General features: G+C 35.4%; 1 protein-coding gene across 2 annotated transcripts in view; it reads right to left on the reverse strand.

The window, feature by feature from the left end:
- The window catches only part of MICU1 (mitochondrial calcium uptake 1), a 189,527-nt gene that overhangs the window by 116,956 nt on the left and 47,762 nt on the right, over nt 1-24,809 (reverse strand). The window contains exons 3-6 of one of the 2 annotated variants that reach the window (XM_081075093.1): nt 17,833-18,007; nt 10,597-10,759; nt 4,705-4,748; nt 3,598-3,759 (exon numbers count right to left, since the gene is read on the reverse strand). In XM_081075093.1, coding sequence (XP_080931219.1) covers nt 3,598-3,759; nt 4,705-4,748; nt 10,597-10,759; nt 17,833-18,007 — 544 coding nt within the window. The remainder of the gene's footprint in view (nt 1-3,597; nt 3,760-4,704; nt 4,749-10,596; nt 10,760-17,832; nt 18,008-24,809) is intronic. The other variant, XM_081075092.1, reaches the window with a different exon arrangement.

Genomic DNA, 24,809 nt, shown 5'->3' on the forward strand with positions numbered 1-24,809 from the left:
TAATCAGCACTTCCCTTTCTAGGCTTTAACCATACTTTTACCTGAATGAGAACAGTTTTCATTTTAATTTGATATAAAGTGTTTTTCTGTTACATGAAACAAATATTCTGGTATGTATCATAAAGGAGATGAAAATAAAACACACAGTAATTCTTTCTTCCAAATTGGAGAGATTCTAAGAGGACTGTAATTACAAATAATGAAAAAACTCAATCTGAGTTTCAGGAACCTTTTCTGAAATGTTCAGGAGAGGCTGGGGGAAAGGAGAACTTGATAAGTTGGAAAGAATAAAAAACTATTTTCTGAAATATAAATACATTGTGGAATGGTTATAATGGACAATTAGTTTCAATGGGCAATTCCTTGTTACTGGAAAAAAGAGCGTGAACTTTAATGTTTTTGGAAGAGAAGAGGATTACACAAAAACTCTGGAATAATATTCTTTGCTTAAGAAATAATTTTAGCTAGATCATGACGTCTTCTACGGAAACTTTAGAAAAAACATGGTGGCATTTGATCTGGAGAAAGTTGTCTATTACACGCACTAGAAACAGAAAATACAAAACATAATTTCTATCTTTGGTATGCTGAGGAAAAAAAGGAGGGGTAAGAGAAATGGGAAAGTGAAGGATATAAACCACACCAATAAAAGACAGCAACTAAATAATTAAATGAAAGAAATACTTGAAGATTATGTAATATAAAGGTTACATTTAGAAATTATGCTTTGTTTCATAGACCAATTAGATGAAAAAAAGTTAAACCCAGAAGAAATAGTTTTCATTAAAGAAATAATAAAAATTTCATGAAATAACTGCATTAACAAATCATAAAATAGAATGCATGGACGTTGTGGGGGGAGGGGTTTTTATTTTTTAATCTATGACATATTACACTAAAACAAAAGCCAGACCATATTTCATATTACCATCTGTATAATAATGCTAACATATTATTTACAACGATTTTCCAATATCCTCTAAGAGAAAAATTTTAAGTCTTTCAGGCTGAGGTTTTTAAACTTTTAAACCTAGTCTGAATATTTTTTAAAATACCATTTATGAACAAAATATATTCTTAATACCAAATGCCATTGACTATAGCTTCTTTATACACTGCCTGTGTTAGTAGATAGTTGTGAAATGCATAAATGAAACAAATACTAATGTACCTCATAACTTGTACAAAGGAAATTGATAGTATCCTTACAGTAACGGTACATTAACATAAGGTAGTGATGGGCTCTGGAAAAAGATCCTCCCCAAAATTCAAAAGCCGCTTAATCAAATTCAGTTTCATTGACTATCAGTTGAAAAAGAAATGTTTTGTTTACTTCTTCAGGGAATTTTCTAGTCAAACAGAATAGGAGAAAAGATGATCGGTATCAAAGCAAGAAATAACTATCCAATTATTTGTCAATAAGAGTTGGGCCATTCTTTCCTACTTTGCTTCTGGTGGTTGTAGGAAATTCAACTATAAATGAGAAAACACCCCATGAAAATGATACCATTTCTATTTCTAATACTATTTCTAATGCATTTGTTCTTGCTATCAATGACAGAAAGTGCAACTCAATTAGAAGGCAATAAAATAAGATGGTGTGTCTTACTGGTCAAAATTATGGACTTTATTAAATGGTGTGTCAAAAGTTAAAACAATGGGGGATAAGACGATGGGAGTCAATATGTCTTTCTAAGCAGTTCATAACTATTATAGTTTATCTTCTAAGTTAAAACAAAGAAAAAGTTACCCATTTAAAAATCAAAGCAAGTTTAAAAGGAAATTCCTCTAGGGTGTTAGGTTTCTATGTTTCTGGCCATCATGTATAAAACTTACTATAATTACCACACAAATCTGTTTGTTTTTTCCCCCAACAATTCAATAATTGTTTTAGGATTTATACACTCTAGAAACTGCTACTTAAGAATTAGATTGAGAGAACAAAAGAGTCATGAAGACCCAAAGGAAAATAATAAGATCTATAGTTGAATAAAAATTTATCCTTATAGTTATCAAGTGAAGGATTTCATACTGGCAAAAATCCTTGGAAAACTTCTAAACTGATTAAACACAATGCATTTTGCACTCTTCATTAAATTAAGGCTTAAAAACCATATCAAAACTTTCTTAAATTCCATATGAAATAAAAGATAATTCATAAAGACATACACTAGAGGTGAACTCAGTTTAAAAATCCTATTTAAGAAACATAACCTTCACTCCAAAACAAGACTTCAAGAATATATTTGATAGAAACTAAATAGGAATTAAATGAAGGTATTAAATATTCATATCGTAACGTGGATGAAAGAGAAATCTGTGTGCACTTTTGCTAGGGGTCAAGCTGGCTAGCTCAGGGTCACTGGCTCAATTCTACACCCATTTTGTTATTCTCTTTCATACATATTATACATTGATATATCTCAATATTGCCTTTCCTACTCTGATTTAAGAAGTTAATGCTTCAGTGCACAAACATTTGCAATTTATAATGTTAAGTCTGCCTTCCAAAGACAGAAGCACTGCCATTTACATCTCCACAGCAAGGTGGGTACTCAAATACTTTTATGCTTAGTGCATTTTACTCGGTATTTTATAAAAATAAGTGGATATCAGAAAAATGCAAATGACACCAATGTTGAGAAATGTAGAGCTTACACATTTAATACAACTGAAACAAAGGAGAAGCTCATCAGTCTTGCTAAAAGCTGCAAATTTTTAACATCAAGCAGATAGTTACTGGCCAAAACAGGAAAAAATTAAAGAGCAAGTATGAAAAATGAGTTACCATTAGGGATTTTGTATTTGGGAGATCTCTAAAAATGGAAAATCCCCTTACAACATGTGAATTAGCTTTTCAACTTCTTTATGTTTCCAGGTTTATATACGTACAATAGATGACTGAATTTTCATTCTATTCTGGATTTTTTTCAGTGAACAAAAAAAGAGGTTTGTTAAATTGATTCTGCCATGTTACTGACTTAGTGAGTCACACCTCCAAGGAATATGTAATTGACTAGTTGACTTTTTCCAAGTCATCAAACATTTACTGGTTACCTCCTGTGTGCCAAGCATATGCTGGATTCTGAGTGACACACAAACAGGTAAGACAGGGGTCTGACCTGCCAGAGACTCTGAAATCAGACCTGACATCAGAGACTGCAAGTAAACCCTACCACGGGTATGGTACTTTATGATACACAAAGCACAGACGCCAAGGGTCGGAGGGAAGATGTGGCTATCCCAACGCAGAGCCAGGACTCGGAACCTAGGTCTCTCAATGTCAAGTTCAATGCCTTTTCTTTTAGATCCTTCTTTCTTTTAGGATATGTGACTTTAAAAAGAAGATACCCACAGATGGAGGCACTGTGCCACCTGAATGGGAAAGGTAATTTTTAGCCTCGAAGACGTGGCTGAGATCTTTCAACTCTTAAGACAGCCCCTCATTCTTTCCAATTGTGCAAAAGACCTCAGTGCCTGCATCCTCACCTTACCAGTACATGGAGTTTACATCATGATGCAGGACTGACACATCCCTGCGAGATTAGTTTCTACTAACCCTGACCTCTACCCATCTAGACCCTCTTGTGATCCTGCCTTTTCCAGCCACTTCATGATTTTCTTTCTGATTTCTTTCACTTTAGGCTTTGTAGAGCCATTCCTGGCTCGCTCTTCTTTCTTCCTCCTCTTTAAAATTGACCTTTTACTTTTCTTTCTGACCCTGTGTAATATGTTCTTTCTCTTTTTGGAGAATTCAGCCTGAAAGGGAAAAACATGTTTAACTAACTGCTTTGAAATAATAAAATTGAAAGTTTCATTTTCTATACTTATGATTTATTAAGGCATAAAATAAAGAATTGAAAGTATAATGTAAATGTGTATGTAAATTTTGGGGTGGTCTTCATAATTATTATAAAAGTACTAGTAAGGATTTCCATAATTTTTTTATTAGTTTCAGGTGTACAAAACAATGTAATAGTTAGACACTTATCATTTATACCCCTCACAAAATGATAAACCCCCTCCCCCAATCTACTACCCCTCTGACATCACATACAACCGTTACATTTCCACTGTCTCTATTCCTAATGCTGTACTCCACTTCTTGTAACTATATATATATAAAATTGTAGTTGACATTCCTTATTGTTCAGCATCAGCTTCAGGTGTACAGTGCAGTGATCAGGCATCTATAAAACAAGTGTCCACTGGACACCCTACAAAATCTTTACATTATTGATTATATTTCCCAAACTGACTTTTGTATCCCCGTGGTAATCTTGTGGTTACCGTAATTTTTCAGTTAAGATTACTGCTATATATTATCAAAATTTGAATCAGAGGTTTTTTTTTATAAGAAATGTAATGTTTTTTAAATAAGAAAGGTAATATTTATAAGAAATGTTAACTTTTATGATGGCTTTTGAATTAAAACTCAAATGTCATCATACACTGAATTAGCCCTTGATATAAAAAGTAGGCAACCCATGAGGATTCCCTTGCACAGAAAAATACAAGATCAAGCAGAAGGTTCTACTTAATTCTTTCTGTAGAAGCATCTGAAGGTACTTACATGCCTCCCAACCTAAGCAACACACTTTTTTGATAAACAGGTATTCAGAAATCTCTTACAGATAATTCTAGAGGAACTTTAAAATCTTCTTAGTAAACAGAATATACACTTAAGTGTCATAGTTCGCTCACCTTTCCATCAAAACGTTTTATTAAATATTGATCCAGGCCCAAGTCTGTAAAAACAAAAAAACAGTATTTACTCACTGATTAGAACTCAAATGAAACATGAAATGACAGCTCTCAGTTTTGTTTCCAATCATTTAATTAAATGTACAAGACGGTATTTCCACACCATTATTTAAAGGCCACAGGAATGAAAATCTTGTCCTACTTTCAGACATAAAATACCAGTTACAGAAGATACCTTTTGAACCCTCATACACTGTTGGTGGGAATACACACTGGTGCAGCCACTATGGAAGGCAGTGTGGAGGTTCCTCAAAAAATTACGAACAGAATTACCGTATGATCCAGCAATCCCTCTCCTGGGTATCTACCCCAAAAATATGAAAACATTTATCCATAAAGACATGTGTGCTCCAATGTTCATTGCAGCTTTATTTACAGTGGCCAAGACATGGAAACAACCAAAATGTCCTTCGACAGATGAATGGATAAAGAAGTTGTGGTATATATACACAATGGAATACTATTTGGCGGTAAGAAAAGATGAAATAGGACCATTTGTGACAACATGGATGGATCTTGAGATTATAATGCTAAACGAAATAAGTCAGACAGAAAAAGCAGAGAACCATATGATTTCACTGATATATGGTATATAAACCAAATACAACAAAAGAACAAGACAAACAAATGAGAAACAAAAACTCATAGACACAGACAATAGTTTAGTGGTTACTGGAGGGTAAGGGAGGCGGGGCGTGGTAGATGAGGGCAAAGGGGAACAAATATATGGTGATGGAAGGAGAACTGACTGGGTGGTGAACACACAATGGGATTTATAGATGATGTAATACAGAATTGTACTCCTGAAATCTATGTAACTTTAATAATAATTGTCACCCCAATAAATTTTAATTAAAAAAAGATACCTTTTTATTTTACATATGAGAAGTGAGGCCCTGAGAGGATAAAAAGGGTAAAATTTCATATGCATACCTATTCAACACTAGAGCCAAACTAAAACCCTAGACTCTTCCTGTGGTGGTGCTCTTTTCATTCCATCAGGTACTAATGACCTCTAAACAAGGTGAGGTATTAGTTCAATTCGAATGCATAATAATTTCCTTTTTTGTATATATTTTCAGTTATTTTCTCAGTGGTTAATCTGGGGAATTACAATTAGCATCTTAAATTGATAACAATCTAGTTTGAGATAACATTAACACACAATTGCTGTTTTATGAATTTGTCTTTTAAATCATTATAGGAAACAGAAAGGAGTTACAAACCAAAAAATAAAACAGTACTGGCTTTTATATTACCCTGTGTAGTTACCTTTACTGCTCTTCATTATTTTTAAATTTCTTTATATGACTTTAAGTTACTGTCTAGTATCCTTTCATTTCAGCTTGAAGGACTCCATTTGGCATTTCTTGTAGGGAAGGTCTATTAGTAAAAAACTTCCTTGGACTTCGATCATCTGGAAATGTCTTAATTTCTCCTTCTGGGACTCCCATTATGCATATGTTGGTACACTTGATGGTGTCCCACAAGTATCTTAGGCTCTATTCATTTTTATTCATTCGTTTTGCTTTCAGCTCCTCAGACTGGACAATGTCAATTGACCTATCTTCAAGTTCTCTGACTCTTTTATCTGCCAGCTCAAATTTGATGTTGTATTCACCTAGTGAATTTTTTATTTCAGCTACCGTACTTTTCAGCTAAATAATTTCTACTTGATTCCTTTTTATAATTTCTATTTATTTATGAATATTCTCTTTTTATTAACACTGTTTCCTACAGTTCTTTGTCCATAGTTTTCTCTAGCTCTTTGAACATATTTAAGATAAGTGATTTAAAGTAAGTGCACTGCCTAGGATTCCTCACGGATGGTTTCTGTCAATCTTTTTTTTTCTGTTAATGGGTCATACATTCCTAATTATTGGTATGCCAGCAGCATGCAATTTTTTATTGAAAATTGGACACTTAAAAAAACCTTTTTTATTAAATTTATTGGGGTGGCATGGTTAGTAAAATTCGATAGGTTCAAGTGTACAATTCTGTTATACATCATCTATATATTACATTGTGTGTTCACCACTCAGAGTCAGTTCTCCTTCCATTACCATATATTTGACCCCCTTTACCCTCTTCTACCATCCCCCTCTTAACCTCTGGTAACCACTAAACTATTGTCTGTGTCTGAGATTTTTTTCTTTGTTTCTCTTATTCATTTGTTGCTTTCAGTTTTATATTCCACATATGAGTGAAATAATTTGGTTCTCGACTTTTTCTGTCTGATTTATTTCACTTAGCATGATAATCTCAAGATGCATCCATGTTGTCACAAATTGCAGTATTTCATCTTTCTTAAATATTCCATTGTATATATGTACCATATCTTCTTTATCCAATCATCTATTGAAAGACACTTTGGTTGTTTCCATGTCTTGGCACAGTGAATAATGCTGCAGTGAACATAGGGGTACATACATCTTCAAGGATAAACATTTTCAGATTTTTTTGGTAGATACCCAGAAGAGGGAATGCTGGGTTGCATAGTAATTCCATTCTTAATTTTTTTGAGAAATTGCCATACTGTTTTCCAAAGTGGCGGTACCAATTTACATTCCCATCAGCAGTGTATGAAGGTTCCTTTTTCTCTACAACCTCTCCAACACTTGTTATTCATTGTCTTGTTGATTAAAAGCTATTCCAACTGGTGTGAGGTGGTATCTTGTGGTTTTGATTTGCATTTCCCTAATAGCTAGTGAAGTTGAGCATCTTTTCATATATCTGTTGGCCATTTGTATGTCTTCTTGGGAGACATGTCTGTTGAAGATGTCTGTCCATTTTTTAAATGGATTTTTTTTATTGTTGTTGTTGAGTTGTATGCGTTCTTCATACATTTTGGATATTAGCCCCATATTTGTTGTTTGCAAATATCTTCTCCTATTCAGTTGGTTGCCTCTTTGTTTTGTTAATGGTTTCTTTTGCTGTGCAGATGCTTTTTAGTTTGATATAGTCTCATTCATTTTTTTTGCTTTTACTTCCCTTGCCTTTAAGGTCAAATTCATAAAATCCTCTCTGAACCCAAGGTCCATTAGTTTAGTACCTATGCTTTTTTCTATGCAATTTATTGTTTGAGGTCTTATGTTTAGGTCTTTGATCCATTTTGAGTTAATTTTGGTACATGGTAACAGACAGCATTCTAGGAGAAAAGAAAGCCTCTTCAATAAATGGTGCTGGGAAAACTGGAAAGCCACATGCAAAAGAAAATTGGACATTTTAAGTATTACAAAGGGGTAATTATAGAAATCAAATTTTTCCTGCTTCCTAGGGTTTGCGGTTGTAACTTGTTGTGGACTACCGTCATCACTTTGTTTAGTTATTTTTCCAAACGATTTTTGCAAATATTGTATTCCTTGTCATCATTGAAGTTTCTGTTCTATTATCTAAGCAGTTAGCAAATGACCTGACAGAAATTTCCTTAAATGCTAGAGGCAAAAAGAATGAAAATGAAACAAAAAACATCCCAACTCTCCTAGTGTATGCAGATTGCCTCTGAGCTGGGGCCTTCCTTTGATATTTAGCTAGACCTCTTACAAGTCTGCTTAACACTCACCTATTTCTTGTATGGAGCAGACAGCTCACTAAGAGGTACAAGCCCACTCAAGTCCTTTCTAAGCATGTGTTTGGCCACGAGCATGCACATTGCACTCTGGATACTCCTGTATATGCAGTAGCCCTTCAAAGCTCTGATTTCCTGAAATGTCATTCTTCCTAAGCTTCCTCCTTCCTAGGGTTTTCGGTCTGTCTGCTGTTTGTCCCATCTGCCCTCTCTTGGTCCAGCAGCTATGGGTAATATATGTGTTTAAAGTTTTTCAGTAGATGACACCTGGGAAGCCACTACAGCTGAAGGTGGGCGAAAAAAAGGGCAAACCTTTGTGCAAGATGCCAGATGAGTCAAAATGTACAACCATAATTTTTTTGAGAACAAAATCTGTATTATCCCCCACCACTGAACTCCCCATCGCCAATAAGCCACACTAGGAATGTATGCTGCCATCCGCAAGGCCGCTGCTGAGCTGGGAAATATAGTATGGTAGGCAGGTAAGCAAAAGGCCACAATATTTTCATACCAAAATTTAGCAGCCTCTTTCTCTATTAAGCACTCCTTGGTTGCTGTAAGTTTTTTGTTTTATTGGATTCCAAGAGTTCCAAAAATAGTTGCTTCTCTCCATTTTTGGCAGCTTAACTGTTGCTTCAGTGAAAGGATTAATTCTTGGAGCTCGCTACTCTGTCATTTTCCCCACCGTGTCTCCTATACACATTATAAATTGTTACATTTAACTTATAATATTAAACCATTTATTTACTTTCCTTACACCTCATTTGTTCAGGCTGTTTCCTCTACATGAGAAATCCTTTCCACTATTCTTTGTCTGACTTTTATCCAAACTTAGACGTATTCTCTAGAAACCATCTCCAAACTTTCGGATTTAGCTAAGTGCCTCTTCTTTATATTGCCACAGCATCTTCATTCTTTAACAAATCACTACATTGCTCAAATTACCTGTTACTATCTCTGTCTCCCTCACTAAAGAGTAACTTGATGGCAGGTACCGTATTTTGCTGTGTATAATGTGCTTCTGTGTATAATGCGCTTCTGTGTATAATGCGCACCCATGTTTTTGGCCCAAACTTTCAGGGGGAAAAAAATCTTTCATTTTAATTTTTTAATTCAAATTTTTATTTGTTTATAGGTACTTGTTTTTTGTAGTATGAAGGAATTTTAGCATTTATGTTTTAACATATGATGGTATAAGAAATTTTCTGTAACAAATAATTACAAAACACATGAACAGATACAAGGTACAAGAAATTTTATGTACCGGAAACAAATTTACAATATTTATGCATCATAGAAGGCCAAGAACTCTTTGGTTTTGCAAGTTTGTTGTAAGTTCAACAAAACTGATTATCGTATTCCAGGGTATTAGTTTGCATACGGATATCGTTACTGATTTCTAGGGTTACACTTTTATTTATTTATTTATTTATTTATTTATTTATTTATTAATTTTTTTGGTTATGCTGCATTTATTATCAGAACCAACAGTCAACAGTGAATGAAGGACTAACTGCTCTTTTTCGTTCACTTTGGACATGACCCGGAAGAGATACACAGTGCTGCTTTACACTAGAGGTTCTGTCTGGTCTCTGCCTCCCAGCAGCAGGTAGGTTCAGAATTCACAGCAGTGACATTCGCCATCGTGGGACACACCCTCCCTTCCTTTCGGGATTTTCTGTAAGGGAGGGGAGCACTCGGTGTTGGGCTGAAAACATCTGGAGGAGAAGAGCCTAAAATAATCAGATCTCAGAGGGGACTTAAGTGCCATGTGGACATATGGAGTGCCCACACAGGCATACTTCGGGGATTTAGGGTTACACTTTTAACTCATAAGCATCAATAAAAGAATTAAAAACATTTATATAGATATGTAATTAGTACAACCCATGTATAATGAGCATCCTTATTTTTCCCTCAAAAATTTGGGTAAAAAAGTACACATTGTACATGGCAAAATAGGGTACATGTAATTATTGCCTTCAGGAACATTCTCATTACAGGAAATGAACCTCTCAGCCATAGGAATACAATCACCTTACTCCTTTACTCTTAATCCTTTATTAGTTGAGGATTACCACATTAGACTTGTAGGCTCCTTTTCTACACTCCTAAAGCCTATTATAATGCCTGACATTCAGTAACTACACAAGTAAATATATTTATTGCATAAACCTATAAAGTTTTATAGGAGCATTTCTAGGAAACAAAGGAGCATACAACAAAATAAATATCACATATTATTTTTCACTTTAGCAGCTTACGTTCCGGTTGCTTTTCATTGGGTGTTATGGATCGCACAAAATCTTCTGGAGTCATAAACACTTCAGATTCACCATGCTCACTGATTACTTTCAAAGTGGCGAAATATCGGAAGATTTTGTCTGGTGTGGAATATGCTCGAATCCTGTTCTCATATTCCATTACCTAAAATTGGAAATTCAGAGAGTGTTACTATTAAGCAAGTCTCATTTTCATATTTTGTATCTTATTTTTTTTTGGAAATTTTATTAATATCATTTTTTCTATAACTGAATTTTTAAATATTATCCATAAACTTGAATTTCAAAAACTTTTGAACCTCTTTTTTCCAATATACCATTCATACTCCATTTGAGGGAATACTTGTGTAACTTTTGTTTAGAATATTTTTTGAAGAATTTTCTAATTTCTTAAATCATTGAAAGCTAGCAAAATTGAAAAATGTCATCATACAAGAATTCAAAATGTCTCAGTAACAGGGTATAAAGCCATACGCGCGCGCACACACACACGCACACACGGTAGCCTATAGGCTCTTAAATACCAAGTTTTTAGAAAGGGATTGATTTTACAGTTTTTACTTCTACATAATTCCCTGAATCCTGAAACCAAACAGACTTGGAACGTCAGAGGTTTGAACAGCTAACAGTTTTTCAAACACATTTAATGATAGCATAAAAAAATTACAGACCATGGAAACTCAATTATTAACAGGTCTGAAGTAACAAGATTTTTACTATTTTAACAAAATCAAGTAAGACATACATTTAACAAAAAGAGTGTAATGTTAATATGAAAGCACATTTTCTTATCTGGGATCCAAGTCCCCATTCCATGCATGGAATATACAACATACTCTACCTTCTACATAATACTCTTTAAAAAATTATGAGAGAAATCTTTTTCACCAAAATACCAACTACATTAATACTTTGGTGAAGAGATTTCTCTCGTATAAATTGTGTACGGTGAGATACTCAACAATAAATAGTATAATAGATAACTGGTTAGAAAACCTATCAAGGCAATATGATCTAAAAACCCATCAGTTCAATGTCTCTAAAGTAGTATTATTTGCCACATGAACACAGCTATTACTGTAACTGTTCAGTCCTAGCTAGGTGGTCACTGTGAGGTCACTTAGAGCAGCTGTTTAACAGTAGCCTTCATTCCACCACATGTGCTTTCAGCAACTAAGAAAGGACTAATGTGTAACTATACATGACAGGAATCTTTCTAATGCTAATTGGCATTAAAATCTGAATACTAATTTCAGAGGAGATTTTATCAAAAGATTTGACATGGGGCAAATACACTAGAGAGCTTTTCAACCCCTCAGCAGCCTTGAGACTTAGCTACAAGCCTTCAAGGCATTTTATATTATACTACAACTATCTGCTGGGTAATACTGGCTACAGAAGAAATGACTTTCTTTAGGCCACTGTAGGCTTATTCTTCTGAATAACAACAAAGAATAATCGGTTAGTAACATTTACGGTATAAGCTGTAGCTACTGTTAAAGATGGCTTTGTGAACTAAAAAGTTAACTCGATCATATACAAGACAAAGGTAGAAAGATAACAACTTAAGTCAATGATTTTCAGACTGAAAATCAGATTCTGTGGTTGTTATAAGAGTCACTAAATTATGCTGTTTAATATTATTAATTAGTTTTAGTTTGAAACAATAGGTCACGGAAAGTAACACACTTTTTGCATTCCCCATTGGTAGAGTTTAGTACAGGCATACTGTATAATATATATTTTGCTTTTTTTCCCACTTAGAATGTATCTTGGGAATCATTCCATATCAATTGATATGGAGCTACCTCCTTGTAAGTGATCATATTAAAAGAAACACTAACAGATTATTATATACAGGGTTCAGAACATAGCATCCAAGATAACTAAGGCTTGGAAGCTAAGATGTGTAGAAACTGTTGAAGGATTCTGGAATGTTTAGCCTGGAGAAAAAAATTTACCATAAAGTTACATCCAATCATTTATTTAAAACATTCCTTAGCATCATGATGGTAAGACAGTTGCCTTCAATAAAACTACTAGACTTTAATTGGATCAAAATTCAGGTACTGTCACCTCAACAAATTTAATAAAATTAATTTTAAAAGAATGAAGAGGAAAAGGGGAAGGAGGAGAAGAAAAGAAACAAACAAAAAAATTCAGGCATTATATTTCCTAACTGCACCAAAGGGTAGCCAAACAGTAGTTGCAACCAAATAATAGATGAGGGAAAGTGTCTCTTTATAAAGTCTTCCAATTAGTAAATATAAAAAATCTGATAAGATCAGAATATCACCATTTTACAACTCCAGTGAATTAACAAATCTAGCCAATGAACATCAATCGCTGCTAATATCACAGAAAGAAAAGCCACTAGACATTAGGTGCCTCGTGATAGTCTTGCCACAATGATCAAATCTGAGTCTGATCAAGGCTCAGAATCCAGTTACTAGTATTCAGGGAACACAGAGCACAAAGGAACATGCTGAATTTCACTGAGAATACGTATCAGTAAAACCCCGACAGTAGGAAACCTTATTTAAGGGTGAAATGGCCTGGGTTCTGGTACCAGTGGATTAAAAGACATCATCAACACAAAATGGGCAAGATTAAACTCTATGTCTAGGGATGCACATTTGGGTAATAAAACTATAAAGAATAAAAGGAAATGATTATAAAATAAATTTATTGGACTCCTATACCTGGGTATTAGTTTACAGTAAAATAATAATTTTTAAAAATTCAGATGTGTTACATAGTGTTGAATAGCAGAACTAGACTCATGGATAAAAGTTACAGATAAGATTTCGGTCCAATAAGGAACCTCTAATGGTAACAGTATTCCAAAAGGTGATAGAGTTCCCCAGCATAGAAAGTACTCAAGTGAAAGGTGAACAAGCAAGTTAAGGTCATCATTATGATTATCTCACCTAAGAAATAGAGGATGTGAGAATCATAAAACAACTAAAACCTCGTATTTAACAAATTCTGTCATCTTTTAGTTTATTGCTACTTTACTTCACAAAACAGACAAACAAAAAGCAGATTAACCAATAAAACGTAAGTCCCCGCTTCAGACTTGAGTTTGAGGAAGATGTACTCTTAAATATTTTCTGCGATTTGACTACTTTAAGGAACATGAACCAATGATGAATGACACTCCTCCATTTTCAATGGCAGAAACAAGGGAAAAGAATCTAAAAGGACTAATAGTACCAAGTTGGTACTAGTGATTGCGATGAATATCTCACTTAATCAGATGGTGTTTGAAGACTCTCCTCCTTGGCTTCTCTGTTGAATGAGCTACTCATTTGTGGGTCCAGAAGCAGTTAATACATGGTCCAAGAGGAGTGACTAATACTGCTCCCAATGCCAACGACATCCCCCCAAAGGAGTAGCTATCTCTAATGGGTGAGAGACAAGATGAACAGTTGGTACCTCTACTTGGTTTTTAGTCCATTGCACCCAATGCACAAGCCTCTGATTCAAAAACCATGTTTTATTGTTTGATTCAGTTGGTCTACACAAATGAGGTGGAGAATGGGGGAAGAATGAGCTCTCCTATTGTTAAAAGGGACAGATCTTCCCCTGGTCCTGACATCAGTTCTATGGTTCAATTTTGGTATAATGCCTAAGGAAAATCAAGGCTATAATATCTTAAGGCCAAGTGAATGCAAGTGACAATGAATCCCCGCGAACCCTGATGTCAGAAATAACGCATAGGCTTAAATGCAGATGGCATTCAGACCTTGGAAAAGGGAGCAGGTAGAAAGATCGTGTACATAAATTATGGGGCTGGCACATTTTCTCTCAAGAGGTGATTTATTAACACTCAATCTGTACCCTAACATTTGCCCTCCATATTAGTAATTCCCTCTCTTTGTTCTCTAGCGAATTTTGGCCCTTCAAAGTAATGACTATCTATCGCAGGATGTGCTCTTAAAGTTCTGGCAATTCCAAGTTCTATGACACTAGTCTCATCAAATAAAAAGCAAATCAATTTCTGGCAGCAAAATTAATAATACATAATAAGATTTCCTAAACTGATGTTCTTAAATGTTACTCAAAGTAAGTACCAACATAAAGAACTTGTTTTTTCTTTTATAGTGTCTTATTGACAGTAAAGGCAAATTTATGGAAGTTTCTTCTCCTATATATTTTGCTCATGTTGAAAAAAATACCTGTGGTCTAATCACCTTGATGCTTGATCATTCTATTAAAACAAGCTATTAGTTATTAGGATAGGTTAAAATGCTATTACAAATAGACCCCAAAATGCAATCGCTCATATAAAAGTGTATTTATCACTCAGGTAGAGCCCAGGATGCATGTTCTACATTGGCAGGAAGCCTCCAGCTGCGAGGCACGTCCTGGGTCCCCATAGTGGTACCGGCAGGCTGGGATTGTGGGCCCAGTGGTGCTGCTGTCCACGAGGTGGCAGGGTGATGGGCCAGGCAACCAGCACCACCCGGACTCGCACCTTCCACAGGTTAGCTGAAACCCCTACCCCACTCCCACCCCATGCCTAGCGTCCCTACACTGGGGCTGTGTGACCCTCTCGGGCTTACAGCACTGGCTTGGCACATTTTGTGACACTAGCTCCTACTCGCAGCTGGAGTTCCCAGGACTTGGATTTCCATCCCCAGGGTCTTGATCTACCCCCACCCCAGGTCTGCTTGTAGGGCGCCTCTCCCCTCCCTCATCTTTCTTCAACTTCCTCTGTTGGCCCAGGGGCAGTGTGAAGGGAAGTCTAGGACAGGTTACAGCCTTTGTTTCCCAAGCCTCTAGGAAAGCCCAGGAGACCCCACAAAAGGGTCCAGAACAGTCAGGGTGGGAGAAAACCCACTTCACCCCCAATATATGTGCTTGGTAGAAAACAGGTCCCTCTTCACTTCTACAGATCATAGCCCTGGAAACTATACCCCTTGGAAAAAAATTCTTGGGTATCACACCAAAGGCGCAAGCAATAAAGGAGAAAAAAAAGACAAAATGGACTTCATGAAATTTAAAAGATTTTGTGTATCAAAAGACAACATGAACAGAGCAAAAAAGGCAATCAACAGAATGAGAAGAAATAATTGCAAAGCATATATCTGATAAGGAATCAACAACCAGATTATATAGAGAACTCTTAACCTCAACAATAAATAACAAACAAACAAGAACTGAGTTAAAAAATGGGCGAAGGCTGTGAGCAGACATTTCTCCAAAGATGATATACAAATGGCCAATAAGCACATGAAAAGATGTTCAACATCACTGATCGTTACGAAAATGCAAATGAAAAAATGGGAAGTAGGGTCTCAGATATTTGTACACCCATGTTCACAGCAGCTTTAATGACAACAGCTAAAATGTGGAAGCAACCCAAGTGTCCATCAGTGGATGAACAGAAGAGTAACCTGTGGTACATACACGCACAACAGAATGTTATTCATCCCTAAAAAGGAAGGAAATTCAGACATATGCTACCACATGACGAACCCTGAGAACATTATATTAAGTACAATAAGCCAGTCACAAAAATGCAAATACTGTATGATTCCATTTGTATGAGGTTCTTTTAGTATTTAAAATCATAGAGACAAAGTAAACGGTGGTTGCCAGGGACTGGGGGAAAGGGATAGTAGGAAGATGCTATTTAACGGGTGTAGATTTTCAGTTTTATAATATGAAACTGAATATTTAGTTACATATAATATTTTTTCTTGGATATTTGAAATACTATATGAAAATCAGGAGACCATAAAAGAACAAAACCAAAAAGTATAAAATGAAAACTGAGGATGTCAAAAACAGCATGTAGAGACTGAAGCAGTGTGGCATCGCAGGGAAAGAATGTAAATGAGACAGCAGCTAGAAAACAATGCATGACCAAAACTGCAGTTTATTATCTAATTAAAGATAGAACAATCTTTAACATGTCTATGTAGACTACGTAAAAGAATGACTAGACAAAGAGTAACTGAAAAAACAGCATAGATAAAGAATAAGTATTGAAATAGGTTCTTGGGGAGACAGGATAACATGTGGAATTGTTACCCTTGAACAGGGAAAACAGCTCTTCCACTGCGACGTTAGCAAATGAAATAAGAATTATTTCAAACATAGATTAGAAATGTTTTATAGCTATGGAACTTATAAACGAATCACACTGATAGCTTTCATTTTTTCTGTGAAGTACGAGATATGGTCATTTGCTGAGCATATCTTTCTAGTGGGAATAGAAAATGGAAGGTTCAAAAATAAATGTTAATTTGGGTCATTTTAGTTCTACTTTGTAAAAGTTTGACTCTAAATGAAACTGCTGGAGCAAGATAAATTTGAACTTTCCCTGAATTCACTCAGGGCAAAAGATTAAATAAATGTACCGTTGTGGAAACACTGGGATATTTGACAATTAACTTGTGATATATATAACGTTTGTTCAAAAGAAGAAATGGATTTGGAAAGTGAGAAGACATGTTTAATAACTTCATCCAAACAAAGAGAAGATCCAAATTTTCTCAAAGGAACTCTTCTTGCAATACATACCTACCACAAATACACAACACAGAAATAAGTCAAATTATCTTCTTGTATTGATTAGCTATATTTTAGCAAGTGAAGGCAATTTCATGAATTTTAATGTTAACATGCAAAATAGATAATAAATTCACCCTTTTGACTTTTCATTACTCATGTCTGCTGAATTCAAATACCCAATAATACAGGCATTATTATAGCGAAACTGGAGTTTTTGTGAGGTAGAACTGTATAAACAGCAGGTTGTGTTAAAGGTATAGAATGCTGACGTCATTTGAAGGTTATGCTGTCCTCAAAATTAGTTTATTTTCTGAAAATATTTGTATATTTCCAAAGACATTTTATTCTGCTTTTACAACTTGGCATCATAAATCAGTAATACCATAAAGAGAACATTGAACACCATAAAGATCCGGAAAGCAAGAATCACCTTATGTAGTTGAATTGAAAGAATGAAGAAAATATATGCTAATCCTGACTACCAATTTTAGATCTTTTTCACCACCCCGATTAGCATCACATTCCAAGAGTACATTTGCCTTAGAACATGATGGAAAAGAGTGAAGAGGTGAATAACTATTATACAAAGTGAATGTGAACCACGTGAAATGTATCATAAAAGAGACTCAACTGCATTATTCTAATCTTGGATTAACTATAGGTCTGATTAACTTATAAAACTGTGTTCCATACTTTTCTGTCTCTGAATCCAGAACGTTTCTTCTTTTTCTCTTCTGGATGAGGCTCAAGACAAACACTTGCATCCTTTTTTTCATGGTTACCACCTTCTCCTTCATCTTTATTCTTCCCTTTATCACCAAGTTCACTCTTTACGTTGTTTACAGGTGGTGAAGATTCTGCATGGGCTCTGGTTATACAAAAAAGGAAATCTATATTAATCATAAAGGTCTATCATATTAACCAAGTAAACATTTTCAGATACAGCTTAGTGGGAGCAACAGCAATGAAATTTGTGAAAAATTCTACATGAAGAGATACCTCAAAAAATTAGAAATAGAACTACCATATGATCCATCAATCTCAATTCTGACTATTATCCAAAAGAATTGAAAGCAGGGTAATAAGGAGATTTTGGCACCCTCATGTTAATAGCAGCAAGATTCATAATATAGCTAAAACATGGAAGCAACCCCAAATGTCCACTGACAGATGAAAGGATAAAGAAAATGTGGTATGCACATAGAATAATAGTCAGCCTTAAAAGTAAAGGATATGACACCAAAAGTACAGGCAACAAAAGCAAAAATAGACAAGCAGAATTGCATGAAACTAAAAAGCTTCAGCATAAGCACAGCGAAGGAAACAATCAACAAAATGATAAGGCAGTATATGGAATGGGAGAAAATCTTTGCAAACCATGTATTTAATATAGGGTTAATATTCAAAAAACGTAAGGAACTTTTACAACACGATAGCAAAAAAACCCCCAAAATGGGCAAAGGAAATAAACATACATTTCTCCAAAGAAGATACACAAATGGCATATATACTTGTGTGTGTGTGTCTATATATATATATATGTGTATATATATATATATATATATATATATATATATATATATATATATATATAAAGAGGTGCTCAACCTCAATAATCATCAAGGAAATACAAATCAAAACTGCAACAAGATATTACCTCACACCAGGTAGGATAGTGTTCATAAAACAACAACAAAAAGAGATAGCAAATATAGGTGAAAACGTGGAGAAAAGGTTTCCTGGTACACTGTAGGGGGGAATGAAAATTAATAAACGGAAACAGTACAGAGGATCCTCAAAAATCTAACAATGGAACTGCCATCTGATTTGGCAATCTCTCTTTTGGGTATATACTCAAAGGAATTGAAACCAGGATCTCAAACAGATATCTACATTTCCATGTTCACTGCAGCATTATTCACAGTAGCCAAGACATGGCTATCAGTTGGCAAGTAGATAAAGAAAATGTGGTAATGTGGTATGTGTATACAATGGAGTATTATTCAGCATAAGGAAATACTGCCATGTGCTAAAACATACATGAACCTAGAGGACATTATGCTAAGTGAAATAAGCCAGACAGAGAAGGACAAATACTACATTATACCACTCATATGATGAATATAAAACAGTCACACTCATAGAGGTAGGGAGTGGAATGGTGATTGTGGTCCAAGGGGTGGAGGAGCGGGAATAGGGAGGTATTAGTCAAAGAGTACAAAATTTCAGTTATACAAAATAAATCAGTTCTAGAGACCTACTATACAGCATACAGCCTATAGTTAACAATACTGCACTGTACACTTAAATATTTGCTAAGAGGGTAGATCTTATGTTAAATGTTTCATCACAGAAGAAAAACACACTCTGTAATAATAATAATAATAAATAAGACGGTGGGAGGAAACTTTTGGAAGTGATGGGAGAGGTTTATGGCATAGATTGTGGTGATGTTTCCAGGTATATACTCACCTCCAACTCATCAAGTTGTATGCATTAATCGTGTACATTTTTTTTAATGTCAAAAACATTTTTTTAAGGAAACCCAAAAAATACAAAAAAGGAAAGGAAATCCTGTCACATGCTATAACATGGATGAACCTTGAGGACATTATGCTAAGTGAAATGAACTAGTCACAAAAAGACAAATACTGTAAGATTCCATTTATAGGAAGCATCTAACACAGGCTACTTCATAGAGACAGAAAGTAGAAGGGTGATAGCCAGGGGCTGCAGGGAAGGGGAATGGAGGAATTGTTGCGTAATGGGTATAGAGCTTCCGTTTTGCAAGATGAAAAAGTTCTGAAGATTTGTTCGACTACAGTGTGAATATACTATAAACACTACTGAATTGTACACTTAAAAATGGTTATGATGGTAAATTTTATACATGTATTTTTATCATAATAAAAAATGCATTGAAAGAAGAAATGTGGAACCAAAAGAATAACAAATAAGTATACAAATAAAAATCTGTACATGAAAAAAATATTCTACATGAAGACAACTGATAAGACGGGCTTTCCTGTTTCTTTCAATTATCAAAAGCAATAAAAAAAGAAATGTTCCATAGTAACCTCTCTGGCTAATTAGAGATAGAAACTGACAATCTAGTCTATGAAGATTTTCCCAACTTCCTCATCCAACTTAATGACTCTATTTCTTCAAATTCCTACACCATTTATTGACTGAATCATAACATGTAATTTAGTGCTCTGTATGGTTATTTATGTTTTCCCAGAATCCATCTTGCCCCTTATCTATTGGGAGGACTCAAATGACATCATTGTTTTAACAAATCACAGCTGTCAAATATCAGCAATGTCATATGGTTCAACCTAAAGATAAGGTCATTAAGAAGAGAATGGACACAGTATTCTTTTAAGTATCCAGAGTTCCCAACCCAGTGCAGTGCACAGAGAAAGCATGCAATGTGTCTGTTGCTGATTAAGGAAAACAAATGGAAATCCTCATCTATGTTAACCAGAAAAAGGGGTTGGGGAAAAATACACTGGAATTAAGATATTGCAATATGACAAAATTCTTAATGTATTCCTTTCATGTGACCATTCAGAGATTTAAATCAATAGTTTTAATTTTATTTACTTGCAAATAATATTTTCTAAATACTAGCAGAGCAAAGAATTATTTAAGTTTTTAAGTGAAAAGAATAATTGATTTTTTAAAGGCCAAAAATAAATTTTCTTTAAAGACCTAAAAATACTGACTTAAACTTTTCTCCAGCCTGGTGCAAAAACGATCTTTTGACCTTAGCTCAAATTTCCTTTCAACTTTGACCAAATGATATACTAGATCATTTTACTACTTTATTTCCCTTTCAAGAATCTTGTATAGCTAAATGATGGTGGGCTGGTAAAGTGGAGACCCAAGCTATTTATGCACGAAGAGACAGCATTCATTCATCATTCAAGTTCCGCAAAGGCTATACTATTTGCTAAGATGGATAAGACTGCCTCTGCCCTCAAGAAGTACAAGTCAATAGGGAAGACTAACTGCTAAAGGAACATGTAAGGACAGAGAAAGGGTCAGGAAAAGCCTCCTGGAAAGAGTAATTTATGAGCTGGCTTCTCAAAAACCTGTTTTAAAAAAGAAAATCTATAGACATTCAGTGTCATCTGGTATAACAGAAACTCTTCTAACCACATTGTATTAGCAGTTCAATTAATCAAGGAGCATTATAACTGCTTCTGAAAATCTTACGGCTGATATCCGTAATACTCTGAATGATGATCATGCATCGTTGATGGGTTACACGCTATCCCATCCATGCAACTTTTACCACCTTAGGGCTTGCATGCTTACAAGAGTCACTTTGTTTTTTCCTATTTTATTCCTGATAGTTAAAGCCATTGCAATAATAATATAACAATGATTAAACATTACAGAACTGATGAAATACAATGATGTATAGAAAAAGGACTTCTGTTTCCAACCACGATGGAATAACTACACGAGACTTGCCTTTCCACTGAGGGAATAAATACAGGAAATTGGACAAAATATTTGGAATAAAGCCTTTAAATACTGAACAACAGATAGCATCTCTCTGAGAAAAGTGAGGCATGTAATTGACATGAAGTTCTGTTTGGAGACATTTTCCAGATCATGAGCAGGAGGATCCCAAGCAAAGTGCAGTAATTATGCTACACTGAGAAGACAGATCAAAGTTTGGAGAAACTGAGGTGACTGGAATTGGTGGGGAAGAGGACCAGAGAGAAAGAAGTTAACAAAGAAAAAAAATTCTTCGAATCTACATGGGATCTCTTCATAAGTTAACATTAAGCAGTGCATTCTTAGGATTAAACTATTCAAAACACGGCAAAGAACAATCACCAAGGAGTTGTAGGACAAATAATTTCTAGAATTCACAAGCCGAAAATATTCAAGTTTTGATAGATTGTAGAACACTGTCTGAGGGTCATGTTTTAGTAGGGCTAAATTAATCCTGGAACAAAACATACTCTAAACCATACTTTATTTTTTTTTTTTATTATTTATTTATTTATTTATTTTTTTATTAGTTTCAGGTGTACAAGACAAGGTAATACTTAGATGTTCATCATTTATATCCCTCACACTGTGAACCCCCTCCCCCCATCCACTATCTAAACCATACTTTAAAACCAAGCAAGCAAGCAAGCAAGCAACCAACCAACCAACCAACCAACCAACAAACAAACCTTTGGAAGATCAAGCAGGTTCTTCAATAAATTTAGTGCCTGACAATAGGAAAACCAATACTTTTAAAGAAAAACAACAAAAACCAGACATTCAACAATGTAACAGTCACAATGTAAAACATCCAACGACATCATTATTAGACAGATGTTAGTAATATGGTGGAATAGGAAGTCCTAGGCTTTGCCCCCACAGAAACACTGATTTAACAAAGACGTACAGATCAAAATAGCTTTATGAAATTTCCCAAATCCAGTTAAGAAATTGCAGTACACCAAGCAAGCACAATGAAAGGAACAGAAACACTGAAATGAGTAAGAGGAGCAATTTCACTTGATTTATGTCAGCCCATCCCACCAGAAGGCACAGCTCAGCACAGGAAGGGAACACCCCAGCTAGCAACTTCTCCCAAGGGAGGAAAAGAGAAGAGTGGAATGGATGTCCAACATTCTGTCTATGCAGGCTGCCTAAGGGACTGGTTTCTGTCTAACTTGCATGGAGAACTGATAGAAATGGCACAGTTTGCATGCCTGGGGGGCACTGAGAACAAAGTAGAACAGGAGGTGGCTTGCTGCAGCTGACACGGCTTGGAGTAATTGGGAAAAGGCACACAACTTGAGTCTTCTCCTTCAGATGGGAGGGAAAAACGTGGAATGTGTGTCTAGCATTCTAGCTCTTCAGAGGGCTGCCTGAAGGATTGGTGTCTGTCTCACTTGACTTTGGGTGCTGATGGTAAGCTGGCATACAGCAACAAGCCACCCTACTCTTGGTGTTATCAGACCAGAGAACTTGCAGTGCCGCAGATAAACACCAGGGGAGAGCAAGGGATTACAAACTCCTGAAAAAAGAACTGGCAAGTCTCTCTAATTGAGAAACGGCCCACACAGGTCCAGAGAAGTTATACCCTCCCCAAAAAAGTTTCAGAGGCACTCAGAATCTATAGTTGGGCTGATTGCTGAGGGTGTTCCCTGTATGGAGGCAGTCTGTAAAGACTGAGGCATGTGGCTGATTCTTCGAAAACACGGACCTCAATACAAAGTTTTAAAACACATGAAGAAACAAAGAAATGTAGCCCAAAGGAACAAAATAAATCTTCAGAAATAGTCCTAAAGAAACAGGAATATTAATTACCTGGAAAATAAATCAAAATACGCATCATAAGGGAGCTCTACAAGCTCAAGAAAATGATACATTAAAAAAATGAGTATTAAGATAGAAAAAATATAAAAGAGAAATATATGGAAATTCTAGTGCTGAAGAATACAATTACTGACCTGAAGAATTAACTAGGGAGGGTTCAACAGCAGACTTGATCAAGTAGAAGAAAGAACTGATGAACTCAAAAATACAAGGTCTGACAATTAAGTTCACGAATTCATCCTAGAAAAAGTGCTACATACCTCATTGCTGAATATCACTATGGTCACCTTCAAAGTACTCCCCTTGGGAAGCTATGCACTGACACCAGTGCCTCGTCCACCCTTCAAAGCAATTTTGGAACTCTTTTTCTGGAATGGTCATCAGAGCTGTCATCATATTACCCTTGATGTCCTGAATGTCATCAAAATGTCTTCCTTTCAATATTTCCTTTATCTTGGGGTAAAGAAAGAATTCACTGGGGGCCTGATCAGGTGAGTAGGGAAAGTGTTCCAATACAGTTATTTGTTTACTGGCTAAAAACTCCCTCACAGACAGTGCCGTGTGAGCTGGTGCGTTGTCGTGATGCAAGAGCCATGAATTGTTGGCAAATAGTTCAGGTCATTTTCATCTAACTTTTCCATGCAGCCTTTTCAGCACTTATAAATAGTAAACTTGGTTAACTGTTTGTCCAGTTGTTATAAATTCATAATGAATAATCCCTCTGATATTAAAAAAAAGGTTAGCAACATTGTTGCAACAAGTTTGCAAACTTAATTGTCACATCTCATAGATGTGACATAGATCTATGAGATGTGACAGAGGAACAAATACAAAAGAAAGTGAAGAAATCTTGCCCAAGGGATTTATGGAACAAAATCAAGAAGACCAATACAAACATTGTGGAAATTCCCCGCTCCAAAAAAAAAAAAAAAAAAAAAAAGAAGGAGAGAGTGAAAGAGGTAGAACATTTATTTAGAGAAACTGCGACCCCAAACTTCCTGAATCTGGGGGAGTTACTGGGCATCCAGACTGAAGAAGCCCAAAAGACTCCCAATAGGAGAAACCCAAAGAAATCTACATGGAGACACATTATAATCAAATGTCAAAAGTCAAAGACAAAGAGAGAATTTTTAAAGCAGGAGGAGAAAAGCAATTCATCATGTACAAGTGAGCCCCATAAGACTACGAGATTTCTCCGCAGAAATGTTGCAGGCCATAAAGGAACAAGAAAATATATAGAAAGTGCTCAGTAAAAACTATCCTTTAAAAATCGAGGAGAAATAAAGACATTCCCAGATAAACAAAAGCTAAGAGAGTTCATCACCACTAAA

This window comes from Rhinolophus hipposideros (assembly GCF_964194185.1).
Source record: "Rhinolophus hipposideros genome assembly, chromosome: 15".
NCBI lineage: Eukaryota > Metazoa > Chordata > Mammalia > Chiroptera > Rhinolophidae > Rhinolophus > Rhinolophus hipposideros.